This window comes from Ciconia boyciana, chromosome 4 (assembly GCF_034638445.1).
Source record: "Ciconia boyciana chromosome 4, ASM3463844v1, whole genome shotgun sequence".
Classification (NCBI taxonomy): domain Eukaryota; kingdom Metazoa; phylum Chordata; class Aves; order Ciconiiformes; family Ciconiidae; genus Ciconia; species Ciconia boyciana.
In genome coordinates this window covers 99353587-99369366 of record NC_132937.1, presented here as the reverse complement: position 1 = coordinate 99369366, position 15780 = coordinate 99353587, and the positions used below count along the sequence as shown (strand labels likewise).

Sequence of the window (15780 nt, the reverse complement as noted above, 5' to 3'; positions counted from 1 at the left end):
CACAATTTCAGTCAACAACTGCCCACGGTGCATAGCAAAAGATTCTTTAAAAATGCCTTCTTGCTGTGTATCTTACATGTCACAGTTAGGAAAACCAGTGGACAAGCACTTGGGCAGAGAGAAAACCTAGCATCTGGTCGAACCAACAACTTGCTTGAAAAAAAGTATCAAAACAGAAATAAGTAATAAGCCCAATGAAATGAAGATCAGCTCATTGCTATGGAGAAAATTTGTGGCACCACTAGGAAAAGTAACTGAAACGAACTAGAAAAACAATGCACTGCTTTATGGATCACCAACACTGGAACTCTCTTCAGGATACCAGGATTAATACCTTGAGAATACCATGTTCAGTCAAGCAGGTGGGTTTTGATGATGTTTTTGCAATTGGCATCCAGAAAAAAGCATAACTTTCCAGTTTGAATTAGATTATATATTTCAGAAGGCAATACATTATCTTCTTCCTAGAATAGACATGTAATTCATGGAAAATAAACTTCATACTCTGAAATTTCCAATTTTCTGTTTCTTCTGTCTGTAGAGTTAGAACTACTCCTTAACTTTATACATTCAGCCTGTTTCATTACAAAACTGCCAGGTAGACTACCTCAAGGTTTTCGTCCTTTCTTCCATACCTGATATTATAAATAAATTCTCCAGGACAATGAGTCTGAGCAGTGAAAAATGTTAAATCAAATAGAAATTGATAAAACTGTGAATTATTAAATAATATTAAAACTCTGAAGCATAATGCTGAGTATGTCTTTGCAGCAAACATCTAGATGATTTAACTATGGAAAATAAAGAATGCACTATGCTTTCATAATGTATCCAAATGTTTGTATTCTCACCACTGTGCTGGCCCATATTACATCTTTTTCTATTGCCTGAAGTGCTTAACTTTTTTCTAAAAATAGGAAAGACAATAAAAGAAGCAATTAAATAATACAGCTTTAATGACCTTCTGAGTTTACCTGTAAATATTTACTATGTGTCTTCCCCTTAGGTTATTAAAGTCATAATGCAACTTTAATTGCTTTTAATTGTTCTTGGCTAGACATGAAGACCTACTGCAAAACCTGAAAGATCTTTACAAACATTTTTTCCTAGATGATTGGGGAGAATGTATTGCTTCACAGAATTTCACTGATTTGTGGGAGACCTAAATTAGTAAAACATTTACAGACTATTGCTTAAGAAGTCATGGATTAAACTTAGCAAAAGAACTACGAAAATGCCACAAAAACTTTTTTTTTTTTTAAATAAGCTTGAATAACAGTGTTCCAAATCCTGCTGGCTCCATTTTCGATTGCTTTTGACAACTGCTGGAGAAAAGGAGTTTGGTAACAGGGTTTTGTGGCCAAAATAAAGAAGTTAACAGATTTCCTCATAGAGTTCAAAGGAGAAAAATACCACCACCACCATGCAATGTGACTCATGACAAAATGTCTGATTCCAGATTAGGAATGTTAAAGTAGCTGAAATGCAGATCAGAAAGCTGGTAGGTAAATGTCCATGAAATCCAATTGGACAAAATTGTTCATAGATAATGTGTAAAAATATGAAGCAGAAAACCTGTTAAAATATTATTTTTGGTTCATTTATATTTTTTTATTTGCTGCTCCTTATGGCAAGGAAGAGTTTGAAATTAAAGAACATCTCCTAAAAGAGAAGCACACCTCCCATTAAGCATTAAGACTATGTCACTACTACAAAAACATAGAAGATTGGCCTCTCTAACCTTCACACTAAATCTCATTTTTTTTGGCAAATTTTGTCATACATCTTTAAGACACTTTATGGTATAATCAAATGAAAGACCAGGCATCTTATTAGAGCTTATGCTATTACTGTTATGCAGGGAACATGGTAAATCCCAGAACAACAGCAAATCATAAAAGAAAGAAAAAGCTGAACCTACTTGTCTCCATACAATAAAATTATTTAGAAGTATTATGCAAAATATTAAACAAGTGCTAAATTCACAACTGTCCAGGCATAACTCATGCAAATTAACTTGCTTCTGCAGATTTCTTTAAAGGAAGAAAGCTAATTTGGGCATGTGAAGCACTGTGCACTCTAAATTACATGAGTGCAGATGATGCATTTAAGTTATTATCTTATTCAGATCTTTGTTCTTTATTTCAGCTTGTAATTACGCTTGTGCATTTTGTCTTAACTGTATTCGTAAAAATCTTGGAGACAGAGATTTGTTTTTCTCCTAATTACAAAAAAGAAAAGCCCCTGGAGCACTATGAAGACTAAAATATTATATCCAATGTGTGACTGTGATGACTACTGTGAGTAATGTACATAACTCTTAGTTCAGAGGTAGCCAACATCTTGTTCTTGATTTCTAGATGTATATTGTAATCTCAAGGTGAAAGCACTCTTGCAATTCCTTCGATTCTCTTAGAAACATGACATATATCTCATAATTTGACATAAAGATTTTGGCATAAAGCTCACATGATAGGGAATACACTACTACAGGTTTAGATATACATTCTCACTTAGAATCAAAAGCCTGTCCTCAGTATCATTTCCTGAGCACAGAAGCATGGTTGGAATGTCCTGCACTTGCATTTCGTATGGCTTATTTGTTTCTTGAGAAGATCAGATGGTAGTAGATATAGGTGGACCATCCAACATGTTCTGTCTTGATCAGGAATTGCATACCGCTAAGACAATAAATATATTAAAGACATTTATATGAAGAAAGATGCAAGAAGGTAGTTAACATTTTACAGCTAAATATCTAAGGCATTCTTCATGAAGTTCTATTTTGGCAACATAAAGTTTTAATCTTTAAATTATTTCTGGCACATTTACAGTGATGGTATCTGAATCAGGTAAGTTCTACTGCATATTTACTGCATATTCTACTGCATATTTGTAGGGCATGAAAATTATGCCACTACATGTTGTTTAATAAATGGAGGTAATCTTTTCACAAAGGTATTATCAGAAAAAAATACAGGTGATCTTTCAATTCATATTTTCTGTTATATTTTCAATCTTTTTGTAAAATTATTAAAAGTTAGCAAAGAGTTGGAAAATAAAATTATGTATATTGCATTGCTGTCTTGTTCAACTCCAATTTCTATATTTGCATATTGGGACTTTCAAGAAAAAACAGTCATATCTTATATATGCCCATTTTAATCTCCTGTTATTTCAGCCAATTACAACCATCCTGCTTTATACCACCTGATTTCCTTCAAAAGCAGTCTTTCTTGCTGCAAACTCAAATATTAGTTCACCCAGAGGCTGTTTATCCAATGCATGCTTCTGACTTGGCTCCTGTCAAGGGTAACTTTTGAGAAGTTAGTTTCTATATATAGCAGAATAATCAGTCAACAGAACATGTTTGCTGAAAGGCTGGCAAACTGAATCAGTTCAAACTGAAGTCTCTTTTCTAGCAAACTCAATGCATATCTTTGAAAGAGTATACTAGAGGTAGAGTTGATATTCTTTGTAAATCAGCTTTCACACTATTTTCCAACACTTGCTTTTGAGGATGAAAAGCTGCCTGCTCTAAGAGATAATTAATTCTTGACTCTCCCATTGCCCTTTCTTCTAGCCTTCTACTGTTGAGGAAAATTCCCTGAACTAAGCAAGCTGTATCAATCACTGTGTAAAAGAACACGACTAGTTACAGAGCAATTCTGGAGAAATAAAAAAAGAGTGTGAGAGGGCAACCTCATGTATTTGGTGTTCCAGACAGGGCAATGAGAAGTGTTCATATTGCTCAAATTAGGAGCTGGCAAATTCTATTTATTTGTGCTTATTCTCCACTACAACCTTGTTTTAATAATATGCTTTTATAGCGATATTCCAGGCATAAGAAAAGAGTATGATAAGCTCTCTGGGAAGATCACAGACCACTGCCAAAGGAATTGAAAACGATTAGTAAAAGCAGAATTTTGTTGGGCTAGCTGTCCTTGGGCCATGATGTTGTCTTGAAAGCCTAGAAACTACCAGAATAGGGTATGAGAGATGTGACTCTACTTAAGAGTACCCAGGATAAATCTAGAGGACTAGGAAGAATATATGCATGACAGAAAAGAAGGTATAACTAATAAATTAATATCTGTGTATAAATACATGTTAAAAAGCCCAATTATATCGTATAGTTTTCTAAGAAACTATTTAACCATGTACAAACAGATCCTCCTTGCAGTTACCAAGAGGTGAAATTTTTCTCTTTGACATGTATGGTGAAACCCAGCATTGTTATCCTGCTCTTAGTAACAAAAATACATGGGAGTCCCCTTAGGTATGGGTAACAACAAACTCTGTGCTCTTACAGACAGAACAAAATAGTAAACACAATATTGCTACTGAAGTTCGGGAAGATATTTTACTACAGCAGACAGAATTTATTCTAATAGCTGTAGAAGACTAATCTGGTAGCCCTCTATGATGGAGTGACTGTGTTGGTAGATAAGGGAAGAGCAACTGATGTCATCTGTCTTGACTTCTCTAAGGCCTTTGACATGGTCCCACACAACATCCGTGTCTCTAAATTGGAGAGATATGGGTTTGATGGATGGACTACTTCATGGATAAGGAATTGGCTGGATGGCTACATCCTAAGAACTGCAGTCAATGGCTCAATGTCAAAATGCAGACCAGTGACAAGTGGTGTCCTTCAAGGGTCTGTACTAGGGCCAGTACTGTTCAATATCTTTATTAATAGACATAGACAGTGGGATCAAGCGCGCCCTCAGCAAGTTTGCGGATGCTACCAAGCTGAGTGGTGTAGCTGATATGCTTGAGGGAGGGGATGCCATGCAGAGAGACCTTGACAGTCTGGAGAAGTGGGCCCATGTCAACCTCATGAAGTTCAACAAGGCCAAGTGCAAGGTCCTGCACCCAATGGTGCAATCACCAGTATCGGTAGACTGGGGAGATGAAGAATTGTGAGCAGCCCTGCAGAGAAGGACTTGCGGATATTGGCAGAAGAAAACTGGATATGAAACAGCGATGTGCACTTGCAGCCCAGAAAGCCAACAGTATCCTGGGCTGCATCAAAAGCAGCATGGCCAGCAGGTTGAGGGAGGTGATTATAGCCCTCTACTCCGTTCTGGTGAGACCCCACCTGGAGTACTGCATCCAGTTCTGGGGTCCCCAGCACAAGAAAGACATGGGCCTGTTAGAGTGGGTCCAGAGGAGGGCCACAAAAATGATCCGAGGGCTGGAACCCCTCTCCTATGAGGAAAGGCTGAGGGAGTTGGAGTTGTTCAACCTGGAGAAAAGAAGGCTCTGGGGAGACCTTCTTGCGGTCTTCCAATACTTAAAGGGCGCTTATAAAAAAGATGGAAAAAGATGGAGAAAGACTTTTTACCAGGGCCTATAGTGACAGGACAAGGGGCAATAGTTTTAAACTGAAAGAGGGTAGATTTAGAATGGGTATAAGGAAGACATTTTCTACAATGAGGGTGGTGAGACACTGCAACAGATTGCCCGGAGAAGTTGTGAATGTCCCATCTTTGGAAGTGTTCAAGGTCAGGTTGGACAGGGCTTTAAGCAACGTGATCTAGTGGAAGATGTCCCTGCCCACAGCAGGGGTGTTGGACAAGATGAGCTTTAAAGGCCCCTTCCAACCCAAACCATTCTGTGATTCAGTGATTCTGGACAGTTCAAGATGAACCTTCTTTGTGAGGTAAGCTTCAGAGTGTTCCAACAATAGGAGAAAAGAGAGTAAGAAAAAATTTTTACTCAGTTTTTAGCTTAGCCACTTGCATATTCAATTTATTTGAAAAAAAAATCCCAGCAGTATACACTACAAATGAGGATAAATGTTACTGTTTCCATTCCTATTAAATTTCTATTAAAGTTAGTAATAGCCTTCCTCAAGTAGAGATCACAAATACGGAACTTCAAATTACCAGCTATAGTTTAAGAGGCTTTTCCTACGATCTATGAAATGACCTAAAGAATGTACACTTAGAAGCCAGATAGCAATGTTTTTTTCTTTCAAATCTGCATATCCAACGCCTTCTTCTGTTTTATGGTAATATGCAAGCCAGTGACCTTGCTATTTTATTTTTATTGACAACATTCAGTAGTGTTTTGCATGAACTATTGCAGAATCCACATGGGGTCATCTGTATCACACTGCAATTTTAACTATCTTCTAACTGAATGACTCCCAGAAGGAGAATAAACACTACTAGTTCAAATATTCACATGCAAATAGGTATTTGTATTAATATCTATGTATAAATGACAATTACATATCTATATATGCCACCTTTTCCTTTCTGCAATACTCTTTGCTCTCTGGAATTTAAATGAACAGGTGTCCACAATTACTAGTAAAAGTAAAAGTGTATTTAAAAATATTTTTGTTTATGTTTACAGCTTCCTACACTGGATATGTCAGAATTGTTTACAGTGTCACTCACCCAGAATTTTATTCTCTTTCTAGAGAAGGTAACTAATGGAGAGCAGACAGTTTTCCAAAGCAGTGAATTTTTTTTTCTTTTTCTTTTTTCCATTACTTATCACACTGTTCAAAGTGGGGAAGTTTGGGTACTGAACCTCAGGCTGGAGGCTTGGAAATTTTTTTTTTCTGTAGGAATTCATTGCTGTGGGTGACCAAACAGGGAGGTAATCAATATGGGGATGAGAGCTGGAGACAAGCCAGAATAAGACACTACACATAGACAACTGTTGCTTGGTAGCTCCACTTTTCCTCTGGTTTTGGACGAAACAGAAACCTTGGCATATCTAGTGCCGTAACAAAACAGCAACATAATTGGTGCCTGTGCAACTTAAGGAGGCAATGTTGCTACAAGATGTCCTTACCCCATAGGATCTTGTAAGTCGCACTGAAGCCAGAACGTGGTGTAGGTGTGATCCAGGACCCCATCTCTGTTGCAGAAGCAAGATATCATCATGCAGCTGACTGCAGGCAACTTTGCTGTTATGAAAAATGGTGTTTCCCACAGCATCCTCTGTGGTGGTTGCAATAGCTGCACTGAAGCAGGGGCAGGTCCCACTGAGTTTGTAAGAACACGGAGTCAGCGGAGTGATCTTCTCCAAAGAGTGGGTCATAGGGTAAGATTAAAAATTTAAAAGTGGTAATAGGTCTTACCACCGCAAACTGCCTTTGGATATGTCTTTAAAAGGACAATATACCCATAAAATATTAAAAATAATGTAAATATACTACCTCTGTCTCACATTTCAGGAGATAAATATTCAAGCAGAAAGTCAGAGGCCCTTTTTTAACAGTAAATACCGTGTTATGTAGTTATAGGCAACATTACAAATTAGAGAAATCACCTGCCTTTCTTTGTGGAAGCTTACACTATAAACAAACAGAGCTATACAGAGAGCCCTTATACAACCACAGGCACCATAAACCTCACCAGGCAGCCGTTTGCCTTCTCCAAAACAGCCTCTCTCCAACCTGCTCTCACCCACGCTGCACGAGGTACTTTCATTTGTGCTTGCAAAAGCCCTGTGGTAGCAGAACGTCGGTTTGCCGTGAAGGTGCACAAGTAGGAAAAGTTACAACCTGCTTTAAAAAACCCCACGCTATTACTGACATGTTATTGAATGCCTCTCTTCCTGATTTTTTTTTTTTCTTTTCTCCTGAGACCTCAGCATTCTCTATACCATTTTCTGGACTCTATTGGAGAAAAAAACACCCTGAATCCTATGTAAAATCAAACACAGTTTTGTTTCAACTCTGTTATTACAACTCCTATTAGTACTTTCTGCTATTTTACCTGCCAACTTTATCGATGATATTGTTTCAGTATTCACGGGTTTTTTTTTCTTTGGTTTAACTGCTCTGAGACAAGCCTTAACCTTCAACATATGAATATGGAATCTCCATCCTTAGAGACACTAAAAAAATTTATTTACAAATAAATAAACTATATTATTCAAGACTGAAGGAGCCACCTTTGTGAGTGCTCCAGGCAGTCCCTTTTATATTAGAAAGAAATGAAAGAGTAAAGTGCAAGTAAGGTCTTGAGTATCATACTTATAAGCTATGTTTATCAGACCTTACCCAAATTCATATAGCTCTTAGTCAAGCTGACTTTTTGTCACTAAGAAAGAAATTAATATTTGAAGAAATGTCCAGATAGTAAATACTTACTATTTATTTTCATTTTTTCATAAAAGTAATATATTTCTATAAACCAAATGTTCAAAAAACCCACAACCCTTTATTTCATAATACAATTATCACTGGAAATTTGAGCATTTGAACAAGACAGCTACTCTTTATAAATCTGAACAGTTACAAGCATTGGACTACTCAATGGAATTTTTTAATAATCCACCATCCCTTTTAAGTTCAGATGATATTTATCTAACGAATTGGGAAAAATTATTCAAGAATCTTTTGCAAGTTTATAACATCTAACCGGCTTTCTGTAGTCAGGGAGAAAATAGATACACTTCTGTTAAAAATCTGTATATTTGCACTTGTTTATAAAACTCAGATATTTTTCCAAAAACGCAATGAAAACAAAAGAATTATTCTAAGCTTCCCACAGAGAGTCCTATTATTACAGTATTGGTCTAAACTGCTGCAACGTTATTTTGGGAACTTTATTGTATTTGAATTGTTCTGACAGAGGAGCCCGACCGATACTTCCTGTTTTGCACGAGACAGATCTTTTCTTTCAAGCACGTTTCAGCTGCGAGCAGTGCTAGGAAATTTCAAAACAGAGGCATTAACTCCAAACACTCCAACACGCAGCCAGCGCATGACCGTGCAACCACTGAATATATGCAAAACACAAGGGCCGGAGCTGTGCCCATCACCTGGGGCTGAGCAGAAGAGCACAGCCTGGGTTCGTACGTTATCTCTGCCCCGCACCCCTGCAATCGCTGCTCCTGAGCAGCCCCAGCCCCGTCGGGACAGGGCTGTCCAGCACCTTCAGCCAAAACCAGGCAGGGGACACACTGCTCCAAGCAGCATGGTGCTGTGTCCTACTGCTATTCTCTTTACTGGACTAGGCATAACCAGTGATAGTAATTTCTTGGTTTAGGTTTAGCACATTTTTATCCTCATAAGACAGGTAAACATCTGCATAACTTTCATCACTGAAGTACTTTGACAGACTTCAAAGGGACCACTAGCATGCTTAATCTTAAACAAGTGCGTAGGTATCTACTGAACTGTGGTTTCTAGCGGGGTTTTCTGAACTGGTGAGAACAGTCAGTACTGTTCTGAAGGTCCACCTTGTTTGTGTAGGGGTAGCCCATGAATCATACCTGCAGCATTTGTTCTTCCTCTGAAAATATCGTCGTATGCTTTCCATTGTGGGGTCACCTGGTAGGCGTGGATGAACACCACAAAAACCACTACCAAGCACATTAATGGCACCAGAGCAGCGGTGAAGAGAGCAGCATAGGCATTTGGAATGAAGCACCTGATGGAAAAAATGGAAAAAAAATGCTGTTTATAAACATGAGACACCTTGAACAGTCATGAGTGAAATTTTAAAAACAAATGTTTTTTGAAAAGGATATGCTTTAAAAACCACAAATTCTTTAACGCTATTCCCAGAGTAACCTTGGTAAGGTGCATTGGGTTCTGTTGGTTCTTATCTCCTTATCGTATCTTAAGGAATATAATATTTGAACCTTAAAAGTATGCATGTTATATTTTAGTCTAACGAATGTTGAAGAGATTTAAACTGTTGCAATGGAACAAATTATATTTTAACAAACTCCATGCATGCTATATTCATTTAATGTGATCACTCTTAGTCACCAAAGTCTAAAAGGGCATTATGCAATTTTCTATACTTAGCTTCTGAAACCACAAATTAAATTTTGAGAAATATATTTTTAAAATAATGAATAAGTTTTAAAGGCAAGATAACTATTCCTCCTCAAGTTGTTGGAAATTATATGTCATTTGCACTCTGCAGCCAAATGCTCACTCCCTCCCTTTTTTTTTAATTTGTCCTGTCTCTCCTTACCCTTTCCATGTATTAAAGTTATAATTATTTATAAAGACGTGACAGGAACATGAGCTATTCCTGAAAAAGAGTCAAATTACACATAGAAGACGATGACTTGAAGGATATGGAGATGATAGCTAAAGAGAGCTCTTGACAGTATGAGAGATCAGGGTTTTCTGTGAACTCCCTTGAGGTCAGTATGTGCTTTACTGCCACTGACCTACTCTAGAGATGACGCACAACGGAGCAGCCCAAGGGACGGCTCGGGAGTCAGTATGTCTAGAGAGTATGTGGTCACTGCTATCCCTATTAAGAGGGTGTAACTTACCCAGCCCTTCTGTTTGTCAGGTCAGCTCTGCTGAACAAGCTTAGCGTCAACGCTGGTATAATATACATCGGAGAAGAGCCTGGGTACGTGCTTCACTGGTATACCTGGTATACCTGCTGGGTTTGCTTGGCTGGACATGCGTACTCTGTCCAGCAAGTCCTGCAAGCCTCTGGGACTGCATTCTGTGTCAGCTCTTCCAGAGCATCAGTCAGGCACACGCAGTGAATCCCAAAACCATTTCCAGCAGAATCTAGATACCTTCTACAACTCACTTCAGGAGGTACAGGCTTAGTCAGACACCAAGCTGAGATACGACCTGATAACATCACTGAGCAAGTGAGTAAGCAGCAGGGAAGGTAGGAACACTTTATTGCAATTAAAGGTGTTTGTTTCACAGAATCACAGAATGGTTGAGGTAGGAAGGGACCACTGGAAGTCATCTTGTCCAGCCCCCCTGCTCAAGCGTGGACACATAATGCTAGCTGCCCAGGACCGTGTCTAGATGTTTTTTTAAAATCTCCAAGGATGGAGACTCCATGACATCTCTGGGCAACCTGTGCCAGTGCTCGGTCACCCTCACAGTGAAAAAGTGTTTCCTGATGTTCAGACGGAGCCACCTGTGTTTCAGTGCGTGCCCATTGTCTCTGGTCCTGTCACTGGGCACCTCTGAAAAGAGCCTGGCTCCGTCCTCTTTGCACCCTCCTACAGGTATTTATATACATTAAAAGACACCCCTGAGCCTTCCCTTCTCCAGGCTGAACAGTCCCAACTCTCTCACCCTTTCCTCATAAAAGAGATGCTCCAGCCCCGTACTCATCTTGGTGGCCCTTCATTGGACTTTGTCCAGTCTTTTGTACTGAGAAGCCCAGAAGTGGACCCAGAACTCCAGGTGTGGGCTCAAGAGTGCTGAGCAGAGGGGAAGGATCACCTCCCTCAACCTGCTGTCAACACAGTTGTTTCCTGGACACAACATCGGATCCACTTCATCCTTCTAATTTTTAATATTTCTTAAGTATGAAAGTTATTTTTGTTCCCCAAATGTATTCTTGAGTGGGCCCAATTAGCATTAAGACATGAAGGCACATTACCATAACCTATTCTGCTTGTAATGATTATACTGAAGCCAAGACTCTTAGCATAGGTATAGTCTTCTATAAAATCATATTTATGTTCTGAAACCTGTAATTTTTTTCAGTTTGGCATATTTTTGTATTTCAGAGATCACATATACTCTTAAAAAACTATTTGAACGTCTTGAAAGTTTTCTGTGACAACTCCTTTATATTCAGTTAACGAAAGCTGCATAAAAATGAAAACCCACAAAGATCGGTCACTTTTACTAATACCCCTAGGTACTTGCTCTAAAAAAGACACTGAAAATTTATGTAGAGAAGAAATACACAAAGCCGCATTAACCTACAAAGCTTACTTTGGATTTTTTTCTTGAAAGCAATGGTGAGCAATTCAACAATGACCACTGCTTCCTGTAAGTTTTATTCACACATAGTTGTGTGATGAAATATGTTGAAAGATATCTTTTATGCTGGAAATCATATGGGATATCATTATAGGGACCAATTGAAAATATTTATTATACTTGACACTAGGGGCACACATTTATTATTCCATTACCATGACACATTTGTCACATGGAACTACTGCGTGTCTTGTATTCCTAGCATTGGATGGGAATAGAAGAAAAATGTCCCAAAACATCAATTAAGTTGGTGTTCCAGAACACAACTATTCTATAGAAAAAGGCCTAGAAAGACTGATATGGAAACTGGAATGAACCACAAAATTACAAACCTTGTTTAAAGAAGAGCATTATCTACTGCAGTACAGCCTTCAAGCAAGTTGCTTTTTTTTTTTTTTTTAAACAGGCTCTAGACTTTGTAAAGTTCTTTAATCCATGAAAGACAGAGCCATTGTGCATAATGAAGTTATTTTTGTATTTCTTTCTTGGGTGAGTAACTATAAGGTTTTTGTTTTGCTTATTTTGAATCTGAGTAATAGCAAAAAAAATACAGCTACCAGTTGAAATACATGCCTTGTGCAATGGGGACAAGAAAAATCAAACACTATTAGCTTCTTCAGAGACTGTCATTTTATTACAAAGTTTCTGTGACTTCCTATTAACACTTTCTATTACCGAACTGTACTTTTTTTTTTTTACTGACTGTTTTGTGAAAATTTTGCTACCAGCTTACATCTCTTCTAGCATCGAAAAGACAGCTGTTTATCTTTTGTGCCAAGCTGACTCCACTCTTGTCCTTCTTGACTATTGTTATCTGACTGGAGGGTCCATCTTTGGTTCTGTTTTGACCACTTTGTTCTGACCATTGACTTTGTTTTGATCTCTGATGTTGTTCTGATTACTACAAATTTCTCCAGTAACATCAACAGTAACATATTCCCATTGGTTAATTCTCTTCCACTACTCTTAGCGAAACTAATTTCTTTTCATTATCTTCAAGATTCCCTCTGGGTAGCCTCCCAATCTCCTACCCCACTCATGGTGTCACTTTTCCCATAAACAGCTCTCTACTTCCATCTCAAATATTTCCAACTTACAATTTTTTTTTCCAGTTTATAAGAACATTAAACACATTATCCAAAGCCCTGTGTAGGTCTGTATCTGTTATAATTCTACAAAAGAGGCTAGAAATAATTTTAGAAATAATTGTCTTTAGTATGTATCTTCTCCAAGGTGTAATTCCATACTAGTATGTAATGATTTGTTAATCATTTTAGAACTTAAAAAAACCCCAATCCAGACTATATTAGGTTTTTTCCTTCAATATGAAGCAATAAGACACTTACTTTACATATTTTTTTGCCACAACTAGAATGATGAGAAACAGCTTTAATATATAAGAATTTTTTTCCCTCTTGAGAACTACTGCAGATGTTCATTCAATCTAAATTGATAGTTTTAAATACAACAAACATGGAGAGATTAGGACATACAAATTAACAGACAATATAATCTTACCTTTGGAAAAGACATAATATCAGAAAATCATATACATTTAAATCAATTAATTGATTAAAATGACCTCACTTATTGGCTAGCCAGAGTCAGGGCTTTTCCTTGGTTTTGCTTTTTTCTCCTTTCTAATCTATAAAAAGGGATTGCTAGGCTTGCTTTCTTCTCAAGGGGTGAAGCATGTTTATCTGACCCTTTAAGTGTCTTTGTAAAATCTTCTTTGATCTCTTAAACCATAACATTTCCTAAAATTTGGAGAGGGATTCCAGCTACATAAGATACAGAAGGTCCTCTTTTATTTTTCCATATATTTTAAAAGGAAAAAGAGAAAACAACTGACATGATGTATACTGGAACTATTTGTTAACACAATTACATCATTAATATTTAAAAATGAAAAAAAAAAACAAAAACCAAACAGCTAAGCAGCATTGCTAAGAAAATAAGGACTATTTAAAAACTTCAGGAAGGTATTCAGTGAAAGGACTAACATATTTTGTTCCCTTCTAAGCAAGAAAGATTTAAAATAGCTCAATGTGTTATAGACAGTTTCATTCCTTTATTGCCATGTCTTGAATTCTAAGGACGATCACCTTCAAGTGCATCTTGGAACTATGGAAAGTTAAGTTTGACAAATAGTGCAAGTCTTTTGGTCTAACAAAAAGTATCTGGTATTCTCTTTTAGTTTTGTCAGCAGGCAGCCAACCTTTTGACGTTTACTTGTCACATGAGTTTCCCTCCAGAGCTAGACCTAGATTATTATTACTGTTGCTGTTGTTGTTGCTATTCTTTATTTATTATTTATTTTAATTTTCATTATTATTATTTAATCCTGGGCACAAAGCTCGACAACTCTTCAGCTTCTCCCTTGCTTTTGGCACAGCTGGTTGGTGGGCAGCCTGGCACAAAGAACAGAGAATTGTGGCACCGTGTGAGTTTGCTCATATTGCGCGTGTTACATCAGGAAAGTAAAAGGCAAAGGTCACACACATGAATTTGCACTTATATTTGTATTTCATCACATCCATTTAGAGAATGAAATCTGTGTACCTAAACCCCCCCACTAACGAAAGCCAAATCTTGAATCATTTATTCATGCTTACTCAGCAAATTCTTCATGAAGTAGATGAGACAACACTAAAAAATGAAAATATGCAAGTTAGGTTATGATCTACGTACACTACTAGGGGTATGTTCACACACTCTGGGCTTTCTTAAAAAGCAACTTGCTCTGTTCCAGATCTTGGCTTTGTTGTGGAAGAAAGCTACAGTACCCTTGAGTTGGCACTTCATATTTCTTCTAGAACATGCTCAAAAATTTTCTACTAAGTCCAGAGCAGGCCAGACAATGGAAACATTTTTTGCAAATAATTACTTGCTAAAAAGTTGTTAATCCAACAATTTATCTGCAGAAAATTGTGTATGAACTGTATCTAAGCAACATACCAAAAACTAAAATGTCTTTCTTTTATGAACTCATCCTAGATGATGATATTTATTATCTGCTTCTGATGTTTTGGGCAGCTTAACAGTTTGATAATCAACCCTCTTTTGACAACATTATAGGTTTTTAATAGGCGGAAGCTCTGGGCTTTTAATTTCGACACAGTCGTTAAATATAACCCTCTGAGAAGAGCTGATCTCTTGCATTGCATCTCAGTATCACCAATAAACTCAGTTCTCTGCTATATGCTTGCTTGCAATTTCAGCTGACAGATTGCTCCTGTGTGAGCCTACATCTCATGCAATAATTCTTACAGGAGTTTATGCTGCTCCTTCTGGTCCCTTCTTCCAATTTTCTGCTTGTTTTGGAATACTGCTATTCTTTATATCAAATACCTTAACAGCTTTTGGCAGTGAGGTACAAAACCAAAGCAATAAGTATCCAGGTAATGCTGTACTATTTTATTTCCCTTAGCACCAAGCTAGAGACCCCGGTCCATGGACTCTGCACACACAATTCAGGATTGCTGATGTTTTATGCACGTGGCCATCCACCACGACGGTAGAATAAATGCAGTGAATCAACGCAGAGCGGCTCATCAACCACTGAGCTTTGAAGCAGAGCATTTTAAAGCAAACGAAAATCATGGTAATTTACTTTAAAACTGCATGCAGTAAAATGCAGGGTTTAGCAACTGTTTGAGACTGAACCAGTGGTGGGCATACCCTCAGAGCAGATAACCGTGTCAGCTTTTGCAGTGTCAAAGCCTCCTGAACCTGACCAATTCTCAGCCTGAACAGATTATAAAGTTCCACTCTTTTTTGGTTTTATATTGTAACAGTAGTCATCTTCCATGACTACATTAAGCAACAAGATTAATCTTTGTGCTGTGTTTTGTTTTCCACTCCCCTGACAGGGAAAAAAATATGTGGACAATTTTGTTTGTATGTGCTGGTTTTTTTAAAAAAATTGCTTATGTTGCTACGAACTGATGTGAAGAAAACCAGTCAGAAAGGATATGCTAAGCTTAAAATTGGTAACGTTGGAGATGATAGTCACTAGTTCCTGAGGAAAT

At 37.6% G+C, this 15780-nt stretch overlaps 1 protein-coding gene across 1 annotated transcript in view; it reads right to left on the bottom strand.

The window, feature by feature from the left end:
• The window catches only part of ADGRV1 (adhesion G protein-coupled receptor V1), a 292589-nt gene that overhangs the window by 48719 nt on the left and 228090 nt on the right, over nt 1-15780 (bottom strand). The window contains exon 89 of the mRNA XM_072860950.1: nt 9250-9407. Within this exon, the coding sequence (XP_072717051.1) occupies nt 9250-9407 (158 nt within the window). The remainder of the gene's footprint in view (nt 1-9249; nt 9408-15780) is intronic.